At 41.0% G+C, this 27,500-nt stretch overlaps 1 protein-coding gene across 1 annotated transcript in view; it reads right to left on the minus strand.

Moving 5' to 3' along the window:
- The window catches only part of LOC111148692 (tyrosyl-DNA phosphodiesterase 1), a 92,509-nt gene that overhangs the window by 21,139 nt on the left and 43,870 nt on the right, over positions 1–27,500 (minus strand). The window contains exon 14 of the mRNA XM_022505480.1: positions 1,395–1,497. Coding sequence (XP_022361188.1) covers positions 1,395–1,497 — 103 coding nt within the window. The remainder of the gene's footprint in view (positions 1–1,394; positions 1,498–27,500) is intronic.

Genomic DNA, 27,500 nt, shown 5'->3' on the forward strand with positions numbered 1-27,500 from the left:
TATAGCAAAGGGGGAACCATCTACCTCCAAGGAAATGAAGGGGGAAGCAGCTGTAAGCAGTGTTAGAATCTGCTCTGACTCTGTAGAAAAAAAACAAAATGTGCTAGAATTTCATGATAATTACACTTAGGAGAAACTTATTTGCTAGCTCTGTAGCAAAACTCTGAGTTGGAGAAGAAAAGGATGAAGACTGATGAAGGGAGGACAGAGAGGGAGAAGAGGACTTTTTACTGGAGTGTAGAAGGGAGGGATAGTGAAGAATACTGTCAGGCTGGGGTTGGGGTGGTGGTGGTGGTGGTGGTGTGCTCTCTGGAACCTTCCAGACTATGCCTACATGTCACATGGGCTGGACTGAAGCCTGAGGACAAGTACACAGCACTCCCTTAAATATTCTGGTCTAGCCCAAGCGGTTTACAATGGAGCTGCATCATGTGTGTGTTATCATAAGTTCAACTATAGCAGGTGGGGGGAAAAAAAAAGAGAGAAGAAAAGAAAAAAGGCAAAGAAAAGCATTAACCATCTTATTGTGTGGGCAGTTCTGACTGCATTCCACCAAATGTGTGAGTGAATGTGAGGGGCAAGATAGGTGGTCTTGGGGTCTGTGTGCCCCTCAGAGTGGGAAAGTCTCTCTGGGCCAAGAGGGTTTTAGTGTTTAGAAATCAGAAGGCCTGCATAGCCAGTCCCGACATGAAAAGCAGCCATACTGTCTGGCGTTCAGCTGCAGAAACCGAGAGCTGTTCCAAGGTGGGAGACAAGCTGGCTGGGCTAGGCACCTCAAGAGACACAGCTTCCATTGTGGTGTGTTTCTAGGGGGCTTACCAGAGAGTCTGACCGCACAGGGCCTCCATGACCTTCTGACCTCCTTCTCAAGCAGACGTTGTGAGCGTCCCTGCCTCCTGACTTATGCTAATGCCACTTCCAACATGGGATGCCCTTCCCTCTCCTCTCTGCCTAGCCTAAACTCGAAGCATCCTCCCCCACCAACCCCCCTCCCCCGCGCCCTACTAAATCTTCTAGCTTCCAAAGACCTCCTCCAAAGGAACATCTTGCTCTTGGCTGACTCATCCCTTTGGTGACCTGTCACTACCATCTTGTAATGAATCTTAACAATATTTAAATCCTGTGAAACATGTGATTAACTTTACCCAACGCAATTATCTTCAATCTGTCATCAGGTGTGCTTCCTGAGAGCAGCAATCTCATGGCACCCAGAACAGTGAGTGCTAAATATATCTGTTAGCACAGGCCAGCAGTTGAGGGCACAGGCTCTCGGTTAGAACCCTGGCCCTGCCACCTCCTGCCCTCGGGCAGGTCATCATGATCAAAAGAAGAGAACATAAAAACCCAACCTGCTTCACGTGTGACCACTCAGGCAGTTTCAAATGTGAACTTACAAATGCTGATGGCAGGAAAAGGACCCCAAGCTCATAGGAACGGATCATCAGCTGGGTGCCATTCTTCTCTAACGCTCCCCAGGCGGCCTTGGACAAATTCGCGCTGCAGGGACAAGGACACAGAAAGGGCTGATCAGTGAAGCATTTCAGCTCAGGTCAAACTTTCACAGCTACAAGAACATCGGTCAAAATCACAGATAGCTGCTATCACATTCATTCAGTTTTGGGCAGCATTGTGCCCTGTTTAGAAATGGAATACTAAATCCTGCTGTGCTATAATCCCCAGGATTTACCTAATTGTTAATTTGGGGCAGCTTCACCCTTATCTGTGTTTTCCCCGAGGACAGCTATTAAAATAATTACCCTTTTTAGATTTTTTTTTTTCTCTGTCTAAAGTCTTTTCTTTCCTGGACTCTGGTGTAGCTGGAAGGTCTGATTTTATTATATGCCAAAATAGTATTTAAGGAAAAACTATGTCAATATGATCTTAGGTAGTGTCTTAAGCTTCACATTCCTTTCTTCTGCCTTTGGTTTTAGGCCAGGAAGTGGTAAATTCTACTTTCAACCTTAAGGAAAACAGAGGAGGGCAGAAGACTGGCATTTGTATCCAGAAAGAAACGGTGTGTTCAGAATCCTGTTTTACGTGGGCAGAGAGTCGCAGGTATACCTACGAGTCACAGGATGCAGATGGAAGGAGCCTTGGGCCTGACCGGATGGGAGGCACCCAGATTGGATCAAGACCCAGAGGCAATCCCGATAGGGAACAGACCTAAGCTCTGAGGCATCAGCTCTAGAAACATGCTCTCCTGCATCAAACTGGGCCAAGAACCCTCACCCACCAGTTAATTAACATAAACCCACCACAATGCTTTTTCCCCAACGAGGCTCACCCAAATTCCCTTATTTTTAGAATAGGGGATATTCTTAGCTATTCAGACCCTTACAGCCCGACTTCAAGGACAATGGAATTATTTCAAAATTCGATCACTGGGGCATCAAGTATTCTTGGAAGCAAGTGCTAACCCGGTGTCACAGGAATCACAGAATCAGAGACAGGCAGTAACGAAGAAAGATGAAAAGTGTGATCTCTGTTCAGGGTCCTGTGGGAATAGACAAGGACTATGGAAATCACAGCTAAAAAAGTGCTGAAATAATGAAGCTAACTTAAAGCATATGGACAGACTTGCCTGTCGTCCTTAACGGACCATACTGAGAAACAAGAAACTCCACTTTGTTGCTCAAAAGCCACAATCATGAACACCACCATCTGTGATGGATCACAAAGATGGAAAGAGCAGGGGGAGTGGGGAAGTTCACAGTAAAGTGGTACTATGACTCCAGGAAAACTGTTTTCTTTAGAAGTCCAAGAGGATAGCTTGCTTGTAGGTTTCTCACCCATTAGTCCATTAGTAAAACACGGTGACCCCCTGGGCAAAGCCACAGGTCTAATGGCACAACCAGCCAGTGAGGTGAGGTGGAAGCAGTCTCCCGTTGAATATTTTCCCCACTTTCTAGGTCACCACCTGATTGCTCCCATGACTTGCAACACCTAAGCATCACAGGCCAGAGGCACTTTCTGGAAGGTCTGTTTTCTTTCTTCACTAACTAGTCATTTCAACAACTGGAGGGCTTATTACAAGGTAAAGATTACTGGAGACCACGAAGATCTCTCTTCAGGTAGTTTCCTCCACGCCCTCCTTTGTATTCAGCATCTAATAAAATCCGCATGTGGAACATTTAACTATATCCTGAATACTTATACTGAAAGTCACTTGTACGCTGTCTAGGTGATAAGTCAATATTCCTTGAAAGAGTATCTTTAATGATTTTTTTGTATCTGAACACACTGTGGATCACTGGTACCCAGGGCAGCCAGGACAAAGGGGTATTTTTACCAAACTCCAGCCCTACTGCCTGTGGTGTATGTGGTGTAGATGGGCATCTCCAAGTGTCTAGCAGAAACCCAGTGCCTTATGAGGTACAGTGACATCACAGGGCTGCTTAGGACAAGCTTTTTTACTACCAAAACTTCAGGCGAGTTCTAGCTTTTCTCTTCCATTCAGGATCTAGGTCTATTGCCTTTCCTGGCTTCTAGCTGTGGCCCCTGCTGTTACTCAGGCTCACTTGTACTCTGATCCCTGTCCTTTCAGTTTTCTTCTGCCTCCTGCTGGACGGAGCTGCTCTCTCCTCTGCCAGTGCTCGGGTCCATTCTGTTGTTGTTGGGTGTCAAATGATGCTTCATCAAAGAGGGTTGGGGTTTTTAGTTTATTTTCTGTTCTTTAGGAGTATGGAAGGATTCTGAAAGTTGGAGAATTCCAGAGGATGGGATCCTGGATGTCCAAAGTTGTACTGTCCCACAGAAACTGTTCAAGCTGCTATGTAAGGTGAATAAAACAGTGGCTTCTTGGGAACAGGTGCGTGGCAGTCATGGTTTAACCAGAGAAGCAGAACCACTAGATGAGTGTGTATGAAACAGAATACGTATTAATTTGCAGGAGTTTAACTTCTGTAATTGCAGGAGCTTCTAAGGCAGTCTCTAAGGGCCACCTTTGCCCTGAGCTGGAGTTTGAAATCTTCGGGGCTAGCAGTAGCCAGGAAAGACAGAAAGCCACAAGCTAGAACCATAGGCAACAAGCTGAAGTCACAAGTAGAGACTAAAACCATGTCTGCTTGTGTTGCCTCTGGCTTTGGGGTGGGGGAGGTTGGGCGGGCTTGTGTACACGCACCAGGTGAGGCCGGGGTTAGAGGAGCTAAAGCAGGAATCTGGAGCAGATGCAGCAGTTGCCGGTCCCCTGCTGCCTCTTGCCAACAAGGGGAGCTGGCTCAAAAGCACAACGTTTAGGTGATAAAAAGGACTGCTACATCACATGGGCCCTCCAAATCTCCAACAAGAATCTCCTCTGCGCTCCACCCCAACCAGAAACATAAAAGAACGGGTATTCTGGAAAATGTGGTTCAGCCTATGTATACTGACACATTACAAAGCCACCACAGGGTAAAGTTTTTTCTGGAGCCACCAGCTAAGTGGACCAATGGTCAGTTCTTGAACTAGGCAATTCACAAGGCCCTTAATGACAAAGAGCTCAACTGGTGGTAGGTTACCCCGCCACAGCTTGTAAAGCCTGCCTGCTAGCTAAAGACCTGAACTCATCCAGAATACGGAAATTTTGTCCGAAGTTGAATCCTTAAGAGTAGATTTAAACTGCTAATGTGTAACAAAGTCCAAGGAAAGCATAAGGATGCCACCTAAGTAAGGTACATGGAGAAGGCAGATGTTCAGAAAAGATCCCTGACCCCCAAGTGGGAGAGATTTCTGTCCTGGCTTCCCCACTAATAGCAACATGCTCAGGCACTCTTCTTCTTAGGCATCAGTTTCTTGTCCCTAGAATGAGGGGGTTTTGGCCAATGAAGCCATAAACGCTTTCTGGACAACAGTCTACAATGACTAGACACATCCACCTCCTAACCAGATAGCTGCCCTCCACCTATGTATTCCAAAACCAGAAATATTAAATTCATGCTATTCACTGGGAGCTCACGGCTGAGTGGTGTTTGCCTGAATGTTCATGGTAACATGCTGGGGAAACAGCCATGCAAGAAAGGAGAAGGGAGCAAGGAAGAAGACCTGTGGGCCCATCTGGCTTCATGCATTTTTAGAAGTTTAAAGTCTGGTAACATCAGCCACCTCCAATCCTGGCCTGAGCACCTACTTATGCTGCTCAAGGAGTTTACTTTTAATATTTAAAAAAATCTTATTTATATAAATTATTACTTGAAGTATAGCTGCCATACTAGTTTTGAGTTTACGACAGTGATTTGACAATTACCTCCATTACCAAATGCTCACCACCATAAGTACTTGTTTCAAGACTGTTAGGAGGTGTACAAAACCACAAGATGACTGTTACGGGCACATGTGTCCATGGAAAACATCTCTTTCATGATGAGTACTTAATCCAGGCAGCAGCTGCACCATGAGTGCAGACATGGCTAACAGACTGAGCTTTTAGCCACATCCCTTAGAGGACCGGGGGTGATGGGTACAGATACTTCCACAGACAGATGCAATAAACAGAATGTTGGCAATAGATGTGAGAGAAGATGTAGACAGAGCAGCTGTGTGACGAGGAGGGAAAATGATTAACTCTAGCTAATGTTGCTATCACCCCAGCCTAAAATCCGGCAGGCAGTATGCCTGTCTCTCTCCCCCTGCCCCCCTTCCTGCTCCCCACTCTCAACATGCATCTTCTGTTTTGCATTTGCTGGTTTTTTTGTATTGCCCTTGGACTCGGTTTCTTTATGCACTGAAAAATAGTTTCACAAGTGATACGGAAAGATACTCCCTGTGAAAGATTCAAGTTGTATACAGGTATACACAAGGAAATAATCTTTATTATTTTATTAATTTTGATGGATTTTCCCTCTCAAACATCTTTCCTATTTAGACTATCACCAACAATGTATAAGAGACTCTTGGATTCTTGAGAAGACTGGATGGATAATATCTATGAAAATTTCTGCTAATCTAATAGGCAAAAATAGATCTCATTTAAATTTGATTTCTCTGATTACTAGTGGTACTCAGTGTTTTTAACTGTATTTATTGGACATCTAGGTTTAATTTTGTGTTAACCATCTTAAAATTACATTACTTGTCTTTTTTACTGATAGCCAGTATGCATAGCTTCCTACTGCTGCTCTAACTACCATAAATTTAGTGGCTTAAAACAGCATGAATTCATTATCTTACACTTCTGGAGATCAGAAGTCTAAAATGGGACTTGCTGGACTAAAATCAAGGTGTTGGCAGGATTGTATTTCTTTTGGAAGCTCTAGGAAGAATTCATTTCCTTGCCTTTTCCAGTTTTTAGAGGCCACCTGGAATCCTTGTATCTCCATTCCTCCATCTTCGTAGGCCAAGATCAATGGAGTTCTCTTCTTATCGCCATCACTCTGGACTTCTCCCTCTTCCACCTGTAAGTGCTTTTGTGATTATGCTGGGTTCTTTCCAATAATCTCCCTCATTAAAATTCCATCTGCTACCTTCACGGGCTCTGGAAATTAGGACATCTTTGAGGAGCCATTATTTTATCTCACGGTGCTTTTCATGTGTTATAATTATGCAGCAAATGTTCTCCCAGTTTCTTGAAGCTGCTAATGAGAACCTTTATATTTCAGGTCTTTCTTGCTTGCTTTCTTCCTTTTTTGGGGAGCGGAGACAATTTATCTAAGCTGCAATTTTTTCCTTTACCATCTTCTGAGTTTGAGGTCTTGTTTAGAAAGGCCTTCTTTATCCATCCTCAAATGGTGTCTTTTGACGAACTGAATTTCTAAAATATCTTTGAAGCCCAAAAATACACTGATTTTTTTTTTTATGGTCAAGTGCATTTTTGTGCCATCTATTAAACCTCTGCCTACTCCAATGTCAATATGAGAATATTCTTCAGTTTTCACACCATAGTTTTAGCTTTCTTACCTAGGTCTATCATCCATCTGAGATTAATTTTGTTTACGGTTTAAAGATAGACCAAGGTTTGTTTATTCTGCATGGATATCCACCTGCCTTAACCACCATTTACTGAAAAGCTGGTGCCTTTGTCAAAAGTGTTTAATTACATCTATTTCTGGACTCTATTCCATTGATTAGAATATCTACTAAACTCTACCACAGTCTTACTCTCATTTTATGCCAAGTCTTCCAAACAGGTACTGTAAATATCTTAAGACCATCTTGGCTATTTTAGATCTTTTGTATATATACATGTAAATTTTGCAATCAGCTTGTTCTCTCTTTTTTGCCTATTCTTAATACCTTGCATTTTCAAATTTTTTAAATTTTAGAATCAGCTTGCTGATTCTTTTTTTACAACAAACACTGCTGGGATTTTGATCAGGATTGTAATGAAATCAAAGAAGCTGGGACCAACTGATGTCAATATTGAATCTTCTAATCCATGAACACACTGTATCTAGCTCCATGTATTCAATTTCTTTCAGCAGTGTTTTATGCACAGTTATCAGTGTAGCTGTCTTACACAACTTCTGTTAAATTTATTTCTAGCTATTTGGTGCTTTTGATATTTTTTTTAACATAGAAATTTATTATTGGGGCACCTGGGTGGCTCAGTCATTTGAAGCGTCTGCCTCAGGCTCAGGTCATGATCCCACGGTCCTGGGATCGAGCCCCACATTGGGCTCCCTGCTCGGCAGGAAGCCTGCTTCTCCCTCTCCCACTCCCCCTGCCTGTGTTCCCTCTCTTGGTGTGTCTCTGTCAAATAAATAAAATCTTGAAAAAAATAAAAACAAAACAACTATTATTTATAATCATGTCACCTATATTACAGATAGCTCTACTTTTTCCTTTATCTTTTCTTATTGCATCAGGTATAGTACAAAAAAAAAAAAAATCTCAGTCTTCAATCTTTTACTTCATAAGGCTTCTCCCCACACTACTATACTACAATCATTCAAAGTCACAGAAGTCCTCCACATTATAAAATCCAATGGAAACTCCTTCGACCTCATCTTACTTCATATCTTAGCAGCATAAAACTTCCATAAATCACCCAGATCCCTCCTTTAAAAATGAGGTATTTTCCCTCGACTTCTGTTAAACTTTGGTTTTCTATTTTCAACCTCTCTGGTCACTTCTATCTGATCTCTAAATACTGGAGTGCCAGGAATGTGTCATACCCCATGCCGAGCTATTAACAGACATTGGTTCCAAGCTGGCAGAAACAAAATCTGGAGACACAGTGGTCCACTTAGATGAAAGAAGACTCTTAGAGTTAAAGCCTCAATGAAGAGACTTTTATAACCCCAAATTTCAAATTAATAGGAAAATAATCCCAATCCATCATGAGAAAAAGTCAAGAGAAAATAGGATTAGACTTCAGATAACTGATAAGATGGTAATTTAAAATTAAATATATTTAAAACAATGACTGTGAAATAAAGTGAGACAAAAATGCAAATGTGACAATAGCAGTTAATACACAGCACTTACCACACTGTTTAATCCCTTTATTTTTCTGTTAATTCTCATTCTAAACTATTAGATTCTCTATCTATAGTATATCTATACTATTATCCTAATTTAACTGATGAGAAAAATAACTGTTAATCACAGGTAGTAAGTGGTGAAGCTAGAATTTGAACCCTGCAACGTACCTGTGCTCTAAGTTCTAAACCATAAAGCATACTATATATTACTAAAGCCTCAGACTGAAAAATACAGTCACTGAAATTCAATTTAATTGATGAATAAAATAACATATTAGTTGAAGCTAAAAAAAAAAGTTAATGAACTAGAAGAGAGATCTTGAAAAAATAACACAGAAAGCAACTCAGAGGCAAAGCAATGAAAAATAAAAGGCTGAAGACTGAAAGGGTCTCACATGTATTTAGTAAGAGTTATAAAAGGGAAATAAAAATGGTTAAGTTGAGGGGCACCTGGATGGCTCAGTCACTTCATCATCTACCTTCAGCTCAGGTCATGATCCCAGGACCCTGGGATCGAGCCCCACATTGGGCTCCCCGCTCAGCCAGAAACTTGGTTCTTCCTCTCCACCTGCCTGCCACTCCCCGCCACTTGTGCTCATATGCTCTCTCTCAAATAACTAAGTAAAATCTTAAAAAACAAAAACAAAAAATGGGTAAGTTAATATGCTCAGAGATGAAAACCAGTAATCTTAGAGATAATTGTTTAAATAGATCTTCAGACTGAAGTTCAACAAATGCCATCAGGACTAAAAGTAATTCTACATCTATTGATCTGTTGTAGTAAAACTACAGAACACCAAAGATAAAGAAAAATCTTAAAAGCAGGCTGAGACAAAAGGTAGATTTCCCACAAAGGAACAGTAATTAGATGGCAATTTCCTAATAGCAACAAATGAATTCAAAGCCAATGAAAAAAATTCTTCAAAGAAATAGGAGAAAATAATGGCTGACTTAGAATTTTATTTTTTTTAAGATTTTATTTATTTATTTGACAAGAGAGAGATCACAAGTAGGCAGAGAGGTGTGCAGAGAGAGCAGGGGAAGCAGGCTCCCTGCTGAGCAGAGAGCCCGATGTGGGGCTAGATCCTAGGACCCTGAGACCATGACCTGAGCCAAAGGTAGAGGCTTAACCCATTGAGCCACCCAAGCACACCCAACTTAGAATTTTAAATCCAGTTAAAATTATTACTCAGAAATGAGGGCAGAAGTAAAGGTAGTTTTACAAAAACTCCCCCAAGTGCTTATTATCAGTGAAAAGGTTTCAAAGAACTAAAAAAGGATACAGTTTAGGAAAGAAAACTAGATTCACTAGAAAGGACAATAATGCCAGGAAGAAAAGCAAGCAAAGAAGTTTGTAAACTTGTGGGTAACTCTAAGCAAGAATGACTCATTTCCAAGGCTTCAATATAGTATTGGAACAACAATCCTGGAGAACATGTAAGAGATAGGACAATCAGAATTAGGAGTTCCACATTTTTCTAGCTGTTTAGGAAGAAGAAAACCCCAAATAACTTTAGATTCAAGATTAGAAATGGACTATACTTTTTTTTTCTATTAAGCATTTTTATTTTCATCAATAACACTGTAACTTGTCAGGTTTGAAAGTTTGAGGAGGCCCAGACCTATCTACTTTTTTTTTTTTTTTAATTTTCAGCATAACAGTATTCCTTGTTTTTGCACCACACCCAGTGCTCCACGCAATCCGTGCCCTCTCTAATACCCACCAACTGGTTCCCCCAACCTCCCACCCCCCCGCCCCTTCAAACCCCTCAGATTGTTTTTCAGAGTCCATAGTCTCTAATGGTTCACCTCCCCTTTCAATTTCCCCCAACTCCCTTCTCTCTAACTCCCCTTGTCCTCCACGTTATTTGTTATGCTCCACAAATAAGTGAAACCATATGATAATTGACTCTCTCTACTTGACTTATTTCACTCAGTATAATGTCTTCCAGTCCCGTCCATGTTGCTACAAAAGTTGGGTATTCATCCTTTCTGATGGAGTCATAATACTCTACAGTGTATATGGACCACATCTTCCTTATCCATTCGTCCGTTGAAGGGCATCTTGGTTCCTTCCACAGTTTGGCGACCGTGGCCATTGCTGCTATAAACACTGGGGTACAGATGGCCCTTTTTTCACTACATCTGTATCTTTGGGGTAAATACCCAGTAGTGCAATTGCAGGGTCATAGGGAAGCTCTATTTTTAATTTCTTGAGGAATCTCCACACTGTTCTCCAAAGTGTCTGCACCAACTTGCATTCCCACCAACAGTGTAAGAGGGTTCCCCTTTCTCCACATCCCCTCCAACACATGTTGTTTCCTGTCTTGCTTATTTTGGCCATTCTAACTGGTGTAAGGTGATATGGAAAACCCAAAAGACTCCACCCCCAAACTACTAGAACTCATACAGCAATTCAGTAACGTGGCAGGATACAAAGTCAATGTACAGAAATTAGTGGCTTTCTTATACACTAACAATGAAAATACAGGAAGGGAAATTAGAGAATCGATTCCATTTACTATAGCACTAAGAACCATAAGATACCTGGGAATAAACCTAACCAAAGAGGTAAAGGATCTGTACTCGAGGAACTACAGAACACTCATGAAAGAAATTGAAGAAGACACAAAAAGATGGAAGACCATTCCATGCTCTTGGATCAGAAGAATAAACATTGTTAAAATGTCTATACTGCCTAGAGCAATCTATAATTTTAATGCCATTCCGATCAAAATTCCACCGGTATTTTTCAAAGAGCTGGAGCAAATAATCCAGAAATTTGTATGGAACCAGAAGAGACCCCGAATCGCTAAGGAAATGTTGAAAAACAAAAATAAAACTGTGGGCATCACGTTACCTGATTTCAAGCTTTACTACAAAGCTGTGATCACCAAGAGAGCATGGTACTGGCATAAAAACAGACACATAGACCAGTGGAACAGAGGAGAGAGCCCAGATACGGACCCTCAACTCTACGGTCAAATAATCTTCGACAAAACAGGAAAAAATATACAGTGGAAAAAAGACAGTCTCTTCAATAAATGGTGCTGGGAAAACTGGACAGCTATACGTAGAAGAATGAAACTCGACCATTCTCTTACACCGTACACAAAGATAAACTCAAAATGAATAGAAGACCTCAACGTGAGACAGGAATCCATCAGAATCCTAGAGGAGAACATAGGCAGTAACCTCTTCGACATCAGCCACAGCAACTTCTTTCAAGATATGTCTCCAAAGGCAAAGGAAACAAAAGTGAAAATAAACTTTTGGGACTTTATCAAAATCAAAAGCTTCTGCACAGCAAAGGAAACAGTCAAGAAAACAAAGAGGCAACCCACGGAATGGAAGAAGATATTTGCAAATGACAGTACAGACAAAAGTTTGATATCCAGGATCTAAAAAGAACTCCTCAAACTCAACACACACAAAACAGATAATCATATCAAAAAATGGGCAGAAGATATGAACACACACTTCTCCAATGAAGACATACAAATGGCTATCAGACACATGAAAAAATGTTCATCATCACTCGCCATCAGGGAGAGTCAAATGGACTATACTTTTTAAATTAATAGAAGAAAGATAATTAATAGAAGAAAAATAAAGTAAACCTGATGAATCTGATAGAAGAGAGAAAAAGGAGGCAAAGAAAAAAAACATGGAAACAAGAACACATAACGTAAAGTAGAAAATTACAAATATATCAGTATGAACACAACACAAAAGCATTAAAGTCACCTACTAAAGTGGAGATTATCAGATTGGATTTATATGGTACATGCCTAAAAATGGAGAAACAAACATTAAAAGAGAAAGGACTTTTTAGATTCCACACCAAAAGCACAATCCCTGAAAGAAAAAAAAATTGGTAAGTTGAACTTAAGAACTTCTGTTCCGCAAATAGAAGTATTAAGAGAATGAAAATAGAAGCCATGGACTGGGAGAAAATATTTGCAAAACACATACCTGATAAAGGACTATCAAGACACCAATGGCATTTTTCAAAGAACGAGAACAAATAATACTAACATTTGTATAGAACCACAAAAGACCTGCCATAAGCAATGCAACCTTGAGGAAGAACAAAAAAGCTGGAGATATCACAATCCCATAATAATCTAAACAGTACGGTATTGGCATAAAAACAGACATAGATAGATGGAACAAAATAGAGAGCCCAGAAGTAAACCCACATTTATATGGCCAACCTATGATAAGAGTAGGCAGGAACATACAATAGGAAAAAGATAGGCTTTTCAATAAATGGTGCTGGGAAAACTGGACATGCAAAACATATGAAAGAATGAAACTAGACCACTTTCTTACACTAAATAAACTCAAAACAGATTTAAGACCTAAACTGAGACCTTAAACCATAAAACTCCTAGAAGAAAACATGAGCAGTAATCTTCTGGACATTAGCCTTAATGTTCTTCCAGATATGTCTCCTCAGGCAAGGAAAGCAAAAACGAAAACACTTGAGATCACAACAAATTAAACTTTGGCACAGTGAAAGAAATCAACAAAAAGGCAACATACTAAAAGAAGATTTGCAAATGATATATCCAGTAAGGGGTTAATATCCAAAATATATAAAGAGCTCCTACAATTCAACACCTAAAAAACAAAACACCCCGCAAATAATCTGATTAAAAATGGGAAGACGACTTGAATATTTTTCCAAAGACGATACACAGATGGCCAACAGATTTATGAAAAGATGCTCAGACATTACTAATAATCAGGGAAATGCAAATCAAAGCCACAATGAGATATCACCTCACATCTGTCAGAGTGGCTAATATCCAAAAGACAAGAAATGATGTCTCAGCAAGGATGTGGAGAAAAGGAAACCCTCGTGCACTGTTGATGGGAATGTAACCTGGTGTAGCCACTATAGAAGACAGCAGGGAGGTTCCTTAAAAAATCAGAAACAGGAATACTGTATGATCCAGTAATTTCACTTCTGGTTATTTATCCAATAAAACCAAAAACACTAATTTGAAAAAATAAATGCACTATGTTTACTGGAACATTGCTTATAATAGTCAAGCTATGGAAGCAACCTAAGTGTCCATCACTAGATGAATGAGGAAAATGTGGTATATATGCACAACGTTAGATTACTCAGCCATAAAAATTAGATCTTGGGGTGCCTGGGTGGCTCAGTGGGTTAGGGCCTCTGCCTTCGGCTCAGGTCATGATCCCAGGGTCCTGGGATCGAGCCCCGCATCGGGCTCTCTGCTCCGCGGGGAGCCTGCTTCCTCTCTCTCTCTGCCTACTTGTGATCTCTGTCTGTCAAATAAATAAATAAATTAAAAAAAAATTAGATCTTGCCATGTGCATGGATGGACCTAGAGGGATTATGCTAAGCAAAATAAGTCAGAAAGACTTATTAAAGAAGACTTATTATATGATTAGATACTTTTATATGATTTATTTTCCTTCTATGTGTAATCTAAGAAACAAAAACAAATGAACAAACAGAAATAGACTCACCAATAGAACTGGTGAGTGCCAGGGGGGAGGGGTGTAGGGGGATGGGTAAAATAGGTGAGGAAGATAAGAGGTACAAACTTCCAGTTATGAAATAGGTTAAGTCATGGGGATGGAAAGTATAGCATAAGGAATATAGTCAATATTTAATAACTTGTATGGTGATATTTGGTAACTACACTTACAATGAGCATCTTGCAATTTATGTAACTGCTGAATCACTAAGTCTGTACACCTGAAAATACTGCATTTCAATTATGCTTCAATAAATAAAATTCAATGCAAATTCTGGGTGTGATGAAATAAAAACTAAAAACAAACAACTTGATTAAAAAATTGGCAAAGGACCTGAACAGATACATCACCAAGAGATACAGAGATGGCAAATAAGCTTAAGAAAAGATGCTGCACGTCCTTTGTCCTTAGAAAATTGCAACTTAAAACAACAAGCTACCACTACACACCTGTTAGAATGGCCAAAAGACCCCACCCCAAGCCCCTCCAAAAACCACAATATCAAATACTGGCATCAAGAACTATCATTCTTTGCTGGTGGTTATGCAAAACGACAGAGCCACTTGGGAGAACACTTTGGCAGTTTCTTTCGCAACTAAATACACTCACACTGCGCAACCCAGAAAGCATGCTCCTTAATATTCACCTCAAGGAGTTGAAAGCTTATGTCCACACAAAACCTGCACATGGGTGTTTACTGTAGCTTTATTCTTCACTGTGCAAACTTGGAAGCCACCAAGATGTCCTCCAGTTGGTGAACAGACAGCAGGCTGTGATGCATACTCAGACAACGGACTATTATGTAGCACTGAAAATAAATTAGCTATCAAAGTCACGGAGGAACTTTAAATGCATATGGCTAAGTGAAAGGAAGCAATCTGAAAAGACTACATACAGTAGGATTCCAACTATACAACATTCTGAAAAAAACAAAACCATACAGACAGTAAAATGATCAGCAGGTGCCGGAGCTGGGGTGCAGGGATGGTAGTAAGGAAGCATGAGCAGGTGAAGTACAGAGGATTTTTGGACAGTGACTACTCTTTATGACAATGTAATGGTGGATGCATGTCCTTTTACTTCTGTTAAACTCCATAGAATGGGGGCACCTGGGTGGCTCAGTGGGTTAAAGCCTCTGCCTTTGACTCAGGTCATGATCCCAGGGTCCTGGGATCGAGCCCCACATCAGGCTCTCTGCTCGGAAGGGAGCTTGCTTCCCACCTCTCTCTCTGCCTGCCTCTCTGCCTACTTGTGATCTCTGTCTGTCAAATAAATAAATAAAATCTTAATAAAAAAAAAAAAAAAAAAAACTCCATAGAATGTACGTGAACCCTAATGTAAACTAAGGACTTTATGATTTTATTTTTTTTAATATTTTATTTATTTATTTAACACACACACACAGAGAGAGAGAGAGAGAGAGATCACAAGTAGGCAGAGAGAGAGGAGGAAGCAGGCTCTCTGCTGAGCAGATCCCAGGACCCTGAGACCATGACCTGAGCAGAAGGCAGAGGCTTAACCCACTGAGCCACCCAGGTGGCCCTAAACTAAGAACTTTAGTTAATAATGTATTAATAGTGGCTCATCAAGTATAACAAAGGTCTCACACTAATGCAACATGTTAACAATAGAGGAAAGGGAGATGAAGGGTCCTTTCTGCTCAAATTTTTCTTAAACTGCTTAAAAAAGAGAGTCTATTAAATTTGAAAAGTAATGAACTATTTGTACACATGAAGGCACATGGGACTAATTTATTTGTACTTTTAATTTAACCCCAGTAAAAATACCATTACTTTATTTTCCCAGAGCAAGACAAGCTTATTGAGTTTATATGTAAGAATAAGAAAAAATATATTCCACATATATCTCACTGATATTGAGTTTATATGTAAGAATAAGAAAAAATAATTATCATATTCCACATATATCCCAGTGATATATGTGGAACTTAAGAAATAAGGCAGAGGATCATAGGGGGAGAGAGGAAAAAAAGTGAAATAAGATGAAGCCAGAGAGGGAGACAAACCATAAGAGACTCTTAATCTCAGGAAACAAGCTGAGGGCTGCTGGAGGGCTACTGGAGGGCTGCTAGAGGGATGGGGCGGCTGGGTGATGGATATTGGGAAGGGTATGTGCTATGGTGAGCGCTGTGAATTGTGTAAAACTGATGAATCACAGACCTGTACCCCTGAAACAAATAATACATTATATGTTAATAATAATAAAAGAAGAATAAATAGCCAGGACAACCTATCAAAAGAGAACAGTGAACAAATGCTGGCTCTACCCCATAAAAACTTGATGAGTCCAGAGCTCAAGTGTTTGCTTTTACCACCTTTCTGATGTACCGAGTGAGTGGTATTCATCCTCAGTTTCCTTTTCCTTCCCTTCCCTTTCTCCCTCTTCAATTCTCTGTAGTCTGACTTTCACTCACTCAGTATTTGCAACTGCCAAATTCAGTGGTCTTTCCGGAGTCCTTATTTTTCTAGAGATGAGCAGTCCTCACCTGGGAGCAGTTTTGCCCCTAAGGGGACATGGGGCAAGGTCTGGAGGCATTTTCCATTGTCACGATTGTGGCATGCTGCTGGCAGCTAGCGAGTAAATGCCGGGGATGCTAATATCCAACAATGCAGAAGGCAACCCCCATAACAGAAGTCATCTGGCCCCAGAGGTCGATCATGCCATGGTGGAGAAACCGTTTTAGACTTCTCTCCTGCATGGATAGGATTTTCTCCACTTACTTTCCATCTCTCTTCCTTGGCTTTCTTTCCCCTCGACTGTTAAGCTTCTCTCTCATTTGCTGTCCTTCCCACCATGAACCCTCTAAATTCAGGCTCGGCCCTTGGCTCATTCTACTGTCCGGCTTGCCAACAGCAAACGTTATGCTGATTAAGTATGACTCCGAGACTTCACCAGCTTTGAGCTATCACCATATTCAACTAATATCTCCAACCATAAGCTGGATTTCTCTATTGGAATGTCACATTATCAACCCAAACCCAATACTCCAAAAACAGAACCTATTAGCATACCTTTACCCTCTAAAAACCAGCTCTCTCCCGCTTTCCCCTCTACCCACAATCTCATTCAGTCAGGCTCAGAAATCTCGTGCATTTTGGACTTCTCTGCTCCACATCCTCTACCTCCAATGAGATCTCCCTAGTTCTGCCCCTTTCACACTAGGCTCTGGATCCAAATGGACTGCCCTATCTCTGGTGTATATGCCCTTTCTCATTTACATCTTCTTCCAGGCTCTCAAAGTATCTATGTGTCCTTTCTACTTAAGCACAAGGTAAATATACAGCCAGGAATTTAGGAGCCTCCTCAGTCTGACCAGATTTATGCTTTTCAGTCTTATTTCCTATTACGCCTTTTCCTGACTCTGCTACTTTTAAATGAACTGATTAACTGACTGCCTCCACGTCTATGCAAACATTTCCTAGTCCACAAGGTCTTCTACACACTCCCCCGCCCCGTGGCTATCTGAGCTCTTTCTTACCTGGCAAACCCTGTTGCTATCAAGAAGCTGTCTGTCTTTGGCGCACAGATGTCTCCCAACTGAATCCTGCAGATATTACATAGGCAAGAAACATCTAATTAACTCAAGAAAAGAGACTAATATACAAAGGCCCAGAAGATACAATTTATTGACTATTTTGTTCACTACAGTTATAAATTAAAACCTTAAAATCTAGAGAAAAAGTCTTATTGTTGAAAATTAAGCACAACAGGAGAGTAGGGTAGTGGGTAAGAGCAGAATCTGAGCTTGCATGCATTTCTATTACTGCCAACACTGCTGCTCTATAAGTTCTGTGCCTGTAAAATATGGTAATGTACTTGCTTTATAAAGGGAATATGTGTATTATATAAAAGAAGGTGTGTAAAGCGTCCCTGGCACATAAATGGTGCTTATTAGATGTTAGCTATTACCAACATTAATACCCTTGATAAATTTCTGGGAAGACGACTCTGGTCTTCCTCTTGTGACTCACTAAAAAATGGAATCTTCCAGAAGGCCGATCCATCCAGGCCTCCTCATCCTAGGAAATGTCAGTGGTAGATAGGTCTAAAGTTTCTACAATGGATTGCTTCACTGATTTCATAATTCTAGCACAAGTCCCCAGGGCATAAATATAGTGAGCTCCTATTTTATTCTGTTAAGGAAGTCAAAGGATTTTGGTTCCCTTGATACAGATTTATGTTCCAATTTTTTTTTTTTTTTTTTTTTTTAAAGCAGGCACAGGGTCTGAACTCAACAACCCTGAGACCAAGACCTGAGCTAAGATCAAGAGTCTGACACCTAAAAGAAGGAACCATCCAGGCAGTCCTCCCCAATTTTTAATGTAGTGACTAGGAATTTAATAGCAGCGTTACAATTAAACCATTTCTACTCATGTCCAATAATCTTATGAAATTAGGTACCAAAGGGGACACAACAGGCCAGTTGTGTTTTGGGGCTATCTTGTTTCATAGATAAGGCATTCACAAAGAAATTCCAGCAAGAAAAGAAAAATAAACATGATTATGACCCATGTTTTCCCACAGATAAGAGCAGAGCACTAAAGGAGATCAGCTACTTGGGTGTGGGCTTTTACAAGTTGCAGTTCTGACAACTCACCAAACAGGCTGAGAAATCTATTTGCAACATCATTTTGCTCCTCAGCCACAGGCATATTATGTCCCCAAGCAAATGCTTTCATACTCACACTGAATTTGGAGGGCTAGCTTTGGTACCATGTATAATTCAGTCTAGCTGTCAACCTAGTCTTTAAAAAGGATCCATCTATCCAAGGGGTACCTGGGTGGCTCAGTCAGTTGGGTGTCCAACTCTTGATTTTGGCTCAGGTCATGATCTCAAGCTCCATATTGGGCTCTGTGCTGGGCATCAAGCCTGCTTATGATTCTTCCTCTACCCCTCTCCTTCTCTAAAAAAAATAAATAAAAATAAAAGGACCCATCTATCCTTGATCCCATAAATGGAATTACATGGGCTTTAGAAGCCATCATAACAGGGGTGCCTGGGTGGCTCAGTGGGTTAAGCCTCTGCCTTGGGCTCGGGTCATGATCCCAGGATCCTGGGATCAAAGCCCCGCATTGGGCTCTCTGCTCAGCTTCCTTCCCCCTTTCTCTCTGCCTACTTGTGATCTCTGTCAAATAAATAAATAAAATCTTAAAAAAAAAAAAAAAAAAAAAAAAAAAAGAAGCCATCATAACAGTATCCCGAATCCAAAAGGACAAAACATACTGTCAAGCAGAATCAAATTTGCTTTGTCAATTTCAGGTCAAAACTGGTATTTGGAACATCCTACCAAAGAATTTCAGTGTGTGTTTAATAGCAACCATGCTGATAACCAAAAACTGCTTACTTTCTCATTTTCTACTGACATATTCCATTATTCTGGTCCACCTCCTATAGAGGAAAGGTAACATAAAGAAGTGCAAAGAGCAATCAACTCGTAAGATTTAACTTTTGATTTTGGCCAGTTACTACCTTGGGGTTACGTCTTTTGGGTGCCACCTTTTCATCTATAATATGGGGTTGAACATCATTTGTTCACTTCCTGGTTAATAATGACAAATGAATGAAACAATTTAGTGAAAGTTCCTAGTTTATTGAAAAAACAACATAAAGGTGATGTTTGGGAAGTATTAATACTTAAACCTGTAAAATGTGAGATGGGCTTAGGAGATTACCAAGTGGCTTTCCAGTCTTTAAAAAAAGAAAAATCTAGAGAATACTTTGTTCAAAGGAAACATTTAAAGCAGATAAAAGTATCTCTAGGTGAACCAGGAATTAGGTGTGTTCCTGTTCCCCACCCACTGTGGTAGTGGGCTCTGAAAAGAGTTTCCAGAACCCGTAGGTCTCCAAGGAACATGGCATGAAAATCCCTACTTCAGCCCAGTCTCTGGCTTTACACATGGAGAAACAGCCCAGAGGGCTGAAGCAATGGCCTAGAAGCAAGAAGGCTCGCCAACAGTGGACTGTTTATAGACGGGTAACACTACAGTCCGATGTACAGCCAGCACTGGTTCAATTTACCTTAGAGACCCTGAAAAGCCATTGGAGTAACAGTCTTCTCCTGGTCTCCCAACCAAGTGTGTGCAGGCAGGTCCCTGCCTTTATGTGCCTGGGCCCCACAGTGGCGCCGCCTGCCGGGAGCTCTTCTCAGCCTTCGGGAGCCTCAGAATGAACAGCACCATTAGGGGTGGTTTCTACCAGGACCTTCTGAGACAGCTTGAGGAGCAGCCTCCTTGGGGTTAGTGACCAGCTCCGCAAAGCCTGATGGTGCCTCTCTCCCCTAAAGAGCTATGTTCACAGCTCTATTTCTCCTGCCCTCTCAACCTGTTCTGAGTCTTTCAGATTCTTCTGTAATCGTTTCTCCATGTGAACCTCCATGTGAACCTTTTCAATTCCACTGCACCTTTAGAGTCTTGTGTTTGGAATTTCACATCAGTCGCTCAGCAGGTTTTTCTGCCTCAATGCTTGTATTTCCTTTAACCCCCCCATAAGCTAATTCCAGAAAGAGCATGACTTAGAAGAAACAAAAGATCTGGCTTCAAGTTCCAGTTCAACCATTTACTAGATGAGCAGCCTCAACGCTTGTACCTGTTTCTACTTTCAAAAAATAGCTATGACAACACTTGCTCCATTTATATCTCAGAGCACATGACAACATCATCATAAGAACAGGATGTCAATCATAAAGCCATGAATAACAGTCTTTATCAGTACTATTATCACAACACTCTTAGTCATCTCACTGTCTCCTTCAAAAATATTCAGCAATCCTTATCTGAAAAGTGAAATCTTATGCCTGTCATACAAGTTCCACAAGCCTGGTCCCATCCACTGCCAGGCTTCTTCCCCATCCTTCGTACACAAGCCTTCATGCCAGCCTAGGTGTTATCTCCATATCCCCCAACACGTCTTCTACCTGAAGTGCCCACCTTGACCTATCAAAAAGTACCACTTTCTGAAGCTTCATCTAGTTACTTAATGCAGAAGAGATCTCTTTCCTCTGAAAGACACCCACATTATTAGTACCACCCTGGATGCATTAATTGCTACAGTGTAAAAAATTCCCCTGAACACACACACACACACCACCTACCTACCCCCTCATTAGATACTGATCAAACTCTCAATGGATCACATCTAGCTATCAACATGCCAGGCTGAGGGACATCTGCAAGCCCACAGGCCCAGCACGGTTATCAGAAAGAGGTACTGAATGTGTATTTGAAAATGGCAAAAAAGATGAGTAATAGAGTGAACAATTTAGCCCATCTCCCACCCATCTCCCCTCTGGTAACCACTAGTTTGGTCTCTACAGTAAAGAATCTATTTCTTGGTTTGCTTCCCCTCCACCTTTCTTTGCTCATTTCTTGAATTCCATATGAGTGAAATCATATGGTATTTGTCTTTCTCTTATTTTACTTAGCATAATATTCTCTAGCTCCATCCAAGTCATTGAGGCATACACTCATGATAAGCCCCCGGTGTTATCTAGAAGTGCTGAATTTGGGGCACCTGTGTGGCTCAGTTGTTAGGTGTCTGCCTTTGGTTCGGGTCATGATCCCCGGGTCCCACTTTGGGCTCCCTGCTCAGTTGGAGGCCTGCTTCTCCCTCTCCCACTCCCCCTGCTTGTGTTCCTTCTCTAGCTGTGTTTCTGTCAAATAAATAAATAAAACATTTTAAAAACAACCAAAAAAGTGCTGAATCCTAATATTGTACACCTGAAGCTAATGTTTAATCAAATTCCAGTTAACATAAATGTAAAAAGATGTGAGGACAGAGTGGAGACAATGTGCACACAGATTTAGCAGATGGCCATCAGAAGAGAAACCAACCCTGCTGACACCTTTATCTCAAACTTGGCCTCCAAAAGTGTGGAAAAAAAAAATGTTTATACACACACAACAATCACCAGTAAGGGACAAGAGAAACATCCAGAAGATGGAGGCTGTGGGTGGGATTAAACAGACTGGATGAGCAGAAGCCAGAGGATAGGTCCTCAAGACCTCTGTCAGCTGTCCAGATGTTGACCAATAAGTGGAAATTGGATGCCCAGGATACCGAAATGTTTTAAGAGAGCACTGAAACTAACTGGTTAAAGATTCAATTCTTGATTTTGGCTCAAGTCATAATCTCAGAGTCATGAGATTGAGCCCCATGTCAGGCTCCACACTGAGCATGGAGCCTGCTTAAGATTCTCGCCCACCACTCCATGTATGAGCGAGCACTCTCTCTCAAGGAAAAAAAAAAGGGGAGGGGGGAGAAAGCACTGAAGCTTTAAGTGCTGTACCCCAGCAAAGCCTGGCACAGAATGGATGCTCAGTGAACATCTGATCAGTGAGCCAAGAGGCAGGACACACACAGGCGGAGAAAAGGCAGCACCATGGCTCTCACTGGCAGCCCACAGCTGTCAGAGCAGGCTCAGCAAGGGCCAAAAGGGCTGCTATGGCAGAAAGTAAAACCTGTATGGGCTGAGAAACCAGTGGCAATGCAATGGGTAGGAAGACAGAGCATTCTTTTTTTTTTTTTTTTAAAGATTTTATTTATTTATTTGAGAGAGAGCATGAGTGAGGAGAAGGTCAGAGGGAGAAGCAGACTCCCCATGGAGCTGGGAGCCCGATGCGGGACTCGATCCCGGGACTCCGGGATCATGACCAGAGCCGAAGGCAGTCGTCTAACCAACTGAGCCACCCAGGCGTCCCGGAAGACAGAGCATTCTAAAGCGAAGGGAAAGGGGAGTCAGTGGAAGGCCTGGCACAGCCGCGCTAAAGGAGGTCAGCAGGGAAGAGGGAAGACTTGGCAGGTACCTAAGGAAATGGTGTGGTAAGTTTCTGAGCTGTGTGTTCTCCTCACAACCTCAGCCAGCAGTGCTGACCCCAATGCAGAAAGACAAGAGGGCTACGCCAACCAGAATACAAGTTCCTTGTGGGCAGGGATCATGCCTGCCTTATCCGCCACCCATAACCGAAGCCTAGAGCAGACACATATGAAATACTCTAGACTATCCGGGTTCCAATCCTAGCTCTACCGCCACCAGGCCACTGTCAGGTCTCTAAAATGGGAATATTACTATGTAATTCCTAATTAAGAAGATTAAATAAATTAGAATTAAAAAAGCACTTGGTGAACATAGCAGAAGGCATAAACTTGTTGAATCACTGTTGAACAGAAACTAATGTAACATTGTGTCAATTATACTAAAAAAAAAAATCAAAAACCAAAAAAAGACCAAAAACCAGTTAGTCAGCATATATAGTAAGCATCATGAGTGTATCTGGTATTATTTATAATGGGTTTTCTTTGGGGCCCTGAACCTGGTGCAGGACTCCCAAATAGAACCTCCTCATCTCAAGCGATAGGTATACTCATGACTAGTAGTCCAAGTGTACAAAGGGTCTAGAGGCCCTAGGTCAGGGGGAGCTCAGGACTTTTTCCCAATCAGGGATAATGCTCCATCAGACATGCTCCCATGAGCATGAAAAGGGGCATGCTCTGTGTCCTTGGTCTACTTGTAGCAGAATCCAAGAAAGTGAGGGTGGGGATAGGACCTCTAATCATCTCTTGTGCATAAAGGAAGTCATCTGCTGACTTTGGTACTGATAACATTATTTTTGACAAAGTACATGAGGCACACCAACTAACCGTAGTATTTTGGAGCCACAGTTCCTGGCAACCAAGTCTAGCCAGTGACATCTACCAATATTTTCTTATGTGACCCAATTTGATTTTCACTGCAGAAAAAGAAAAAAATCAGATGAAAAAAAAAAAAAAAAAAAAAAAGACTGTTTCAGAGCCAAAGGAACAGACATTAGAGAAGTATTGCACAGCGATGCTGAAAATCAGAGCAGGGTACCATGTCTCATGCTACCTCAAAAAGCTACGGTGGTTTTATAGTTAAGTATTTGTCTCGTTTTCCCCTAAAGTGGTAGCACCAACATTTCTACTTCTCCCCGATTATCCTGCAATGCCTGTCAGTTGCTAGGCAACTGTAACTTGCCAAGGCTTTCTGCCCACCCACAATGCACAGCTTTCCTAATTGTGCTCACTGGGTTTGCCAATTAGTCCTTGGAATTATCTTTTAACCAAAGTTACTTCTTCAAGTTTGTCTTCTTGCCCGCTTGGTCCTGTGGTAAAATTCAAACACTGTCATCATGTCGCAGAATTTCAAGAACAACAAACTGCCCATCAAATACAGGATTATTTCATGGTAGGATCAAAACTATAAATAGCCTGAAATAAAAGCAACCAAACAAAAGAGAAAATTGGTAGCCAACATAACATCTTAAGTTCAAGCGTAAGTGCTAGTTTTAAGTTTCTTTGAATAATATATTTCTGGCTGAATGAACTCGTCTTGATTTCATAGAATAATTGTGACCAATTTGTCAATTAATCACATATTGAGCCTAGAAAAGGCTCTAACTATACAAATCTTGTATCCTTTATTGTATGAATAAAACAAAGGCTTTTTAAGCTGCTTTCTTGAGTCTTGTGAGGTCTTTTGAACATGAGCTTAATACCTCGTTAACAGCCACGAAAATCAGGCAGTTCATGTTCAATACATCATACAGAGAGGTAGGTAACTTCCGTACGTGTTTTCCATCATCATCCTCACAACACTCCATAAAGAAGATAAAACCAGATTATAAAGGATATTCCCCAAATTTATGTGGCAAGGCTGTAAGGGGCAACTGCAAACTAGAATATGATCTTTGGACTCCATCCCAGTGTTATTTCCTCCACAGGACATTGATGAGGTAAGATCACCCAGCCTCTGAGGTACCTGGGTTTGATGAGTCATAGGATTAAAAGCTCTTAAACCCAAGCAACTAGTAGTAGTGGTCTGAGGAAGAGGAGCAGGATGGCTGGGGAATGGGAAGACAAACTTTTTCCATCTACCCTTTTCCTATTCTGTGCATGTATTACCTACTGGAAGATTTTGTAAGGCTCTCATTCACGTATGTATAAGTCATTAATGATATGCTGTGCAGAGTCAGATGTGGAGGATCTAAAGATGAGTAAAACCTGGCATCTGTTCTCAAGCAGTTCCTATTGTATGGAGACACAGGAACACAGAAATAATTAAGAAGGAACATGTAGAAAAAGACTAAGCAAAAAGTGCTACAAAAACACAATAGGGAAAAACAAGGAATTCAGTCTGCTGAGTTAGAAAAATTTTCAAAGGGGAACACTTGAAATAGACCTTCAGGAGAAGTATAATCATTCTGGACAGTACAAAAAGAAAAACGGGGAGAATCTGAGAAATAGTGAGCAAATGAATGGTAACTGCATTATAGGGAATATCATTCACTCATTCAAAAATTTCTGGGCTGCTATAGACCAGGCGCTATGCCAGGCACGGTAACTGCTGGTCTGAAAACATTAAACAAAAGTTTCCAACAGGATGAATATTTTAGCAGGAAAAGTGTAGGAATTACAAGCTCATTTTCTCTTAAAGTAGAATACTTCTAAAGCATACAGTTCAATAAAGTAGAGACTTCATTAAAAATGGTTTCGGTGCAGAAATTTGAATTCTCAGTGATATGGCAACTATACAGTAAAACCTAACCCAGGGTCTATGCAAAAGGCTTTCAGTCAGAACCCCAATCTCAACATATAATGACAGAGAGAATATTAAAACTTCGATTTTGTTTTTTTGTTTTTTTTTTTTTTAAGAGGAACCCTCCTACACTATTGGTAGGAATGCAAGCTGGTGCAACCACTCTGGAAAACAGCATGGCGGTTCTTCAAAAAGTTGAAAATAGAGCCACCCTATGACCCAGCAATTGCACTACTGGGTATTTACCCTAAAGATACAAATGTAGTGATCCAAAGGGGCATGTGCACCTGAATGTTTATAGCAGCAATGTCCACAATAGCCAAACTATAGAAAGAACCTAGATGTCCATCAGCAGATGAATGGATAAAGAACATGTGGTATATATGTACCATGGAATACTATGCAGCCATCAAAAGAAATGAAATCTTGCCATTTGCGACAACATGGATGGAACTAGAGGGTATTATGCTTAGTGAAATAAGTCATTCAGAGAAAGACAATTTTCATATGATCTCTCTGATAAGAGGAAGTTGAGAGGCAATGTGGGGGGTTTGGGGGGTAGGAAAAGAATAAATGAAACAAGATGGGATTGGGAGGGAGACAAACTATAAGAGACTTTTTTTTTTTTTTTTTTAAAGATTTTATTTATTTGTCAGAGAGAGAGAGGGAGAGAGAGTGAGCACAGGCAGACAGAATGGCAGGCAGAGGCAGAGGGAGAAGCAGGCTCCCTGACGAGCAAGGAGCCCGATGTGGGACTCGATCCCAGGACTCTGGGATCATGACCTGAGCCGAAGGCAGCTGCTTAACCAACTGAGCCACCCAGGCGTCCCACCATAAGAGACTCTTAATCTCACAAAACAAACTGAGGGTTGCCGGGGGGAGGCGGGTAGGGAGAGGGTGGTGGGGTTATGGACATTGGGGAAGGTATGTGCTATGGTGAATGCTGTGAAGTGTGCAAACCTAGTGATTCACAGACCTGTAACACTAGGGCTAATAATACATTATATGTTAATAAAAAAATTAAAATTTAAAAAAACCTGGTTTTATAAAATTTTTATTTTTATTATTATTTTTTAAGATTTTATTTACTTGTCAGAGAGAGAAAAAGAGCAGCAGACAGAGGGAGAAGCAGGTTCCCCACTGAGCAGGGATTCCACCCGACGCAGGACTTGATCCCAGGACTCTGGGATCATGACCTGAGCTGAAAGCAGATGCTTAACAGACTGAACCAGCTGGGTGTCCCAAAACTTTGTGATTCATGTATATTTAGAAGGATAATTGGAAAATGAGAACTGTAGTAAAGCTAGTGTTTTTATAAGATTTCAGTCCCTGACCTGAAATGTCAATGGGGTAAACAAAGTCCCCATGAGCACAAAGTCAATGTCCTCTATTTACAACGGGCAGAGAAATGACACGTAATAAGATAGTATGTATATACTGGAAGCATCAAGTGAAGGACACTTCTAAGGTGATAAGGGTCTTCCCTCTCCCCACTCCCAGATTAGGAAATTAGATCTTTTGGGATTCTACTTGTCTTTCACAAGATTTACTTTAAACAGCTCTACATATGCTGGTCAGTGTGGTTCTCCAAAGCAATCACACTGCGGAGTTACTCTTTCACTCCAATAAAAGCAGCCTCCTCCTTTGCCTCAAGATAATTATAGAATTTCTTTTCTCAAATAGCCTTCGGATGCTGAGGTTCAGTCTTTTGAATATGTTCAAGTGTAATTTTGCCTAACTATGAAAAATAAATCTCAATTTTGAGAACAGTAAGAAATTATTTTCAACTCAAAGTTGGGGAATAGGACAGAAGGATCTAAGTGTAATAAATACCAATGAATCCTACGGAAGGCAGAATTGGAAGGTGGCCCCCAAGATTCCGGCCCTTGCTCCCGATGTACCCATCTGGTATAAACCTCTCCCTTTGAGCATGAGCAAAATTGTGAACATGATGGGATTTCATTCTGTGATCAGGTTACTGATAAACTGAGTTTATCAAAAAGTTTGGGAT

This window comes from Enhydra lutris, unplaced genomic scaffold (genome assembly GCF_002288905.1).
Source record: "Enhydra lutris kenyoni isolate GAN:26980312 unplaced genomic scaffold, ASM228890v2 scaffoldscaffold20, whole genome shotgun sequence".
Lineage (NCBI taxonomy): Eukaryota > Metazoa > Chordata > Mammalia > Carnivora > Mustelidae > Enhydra > Enhydra lutris.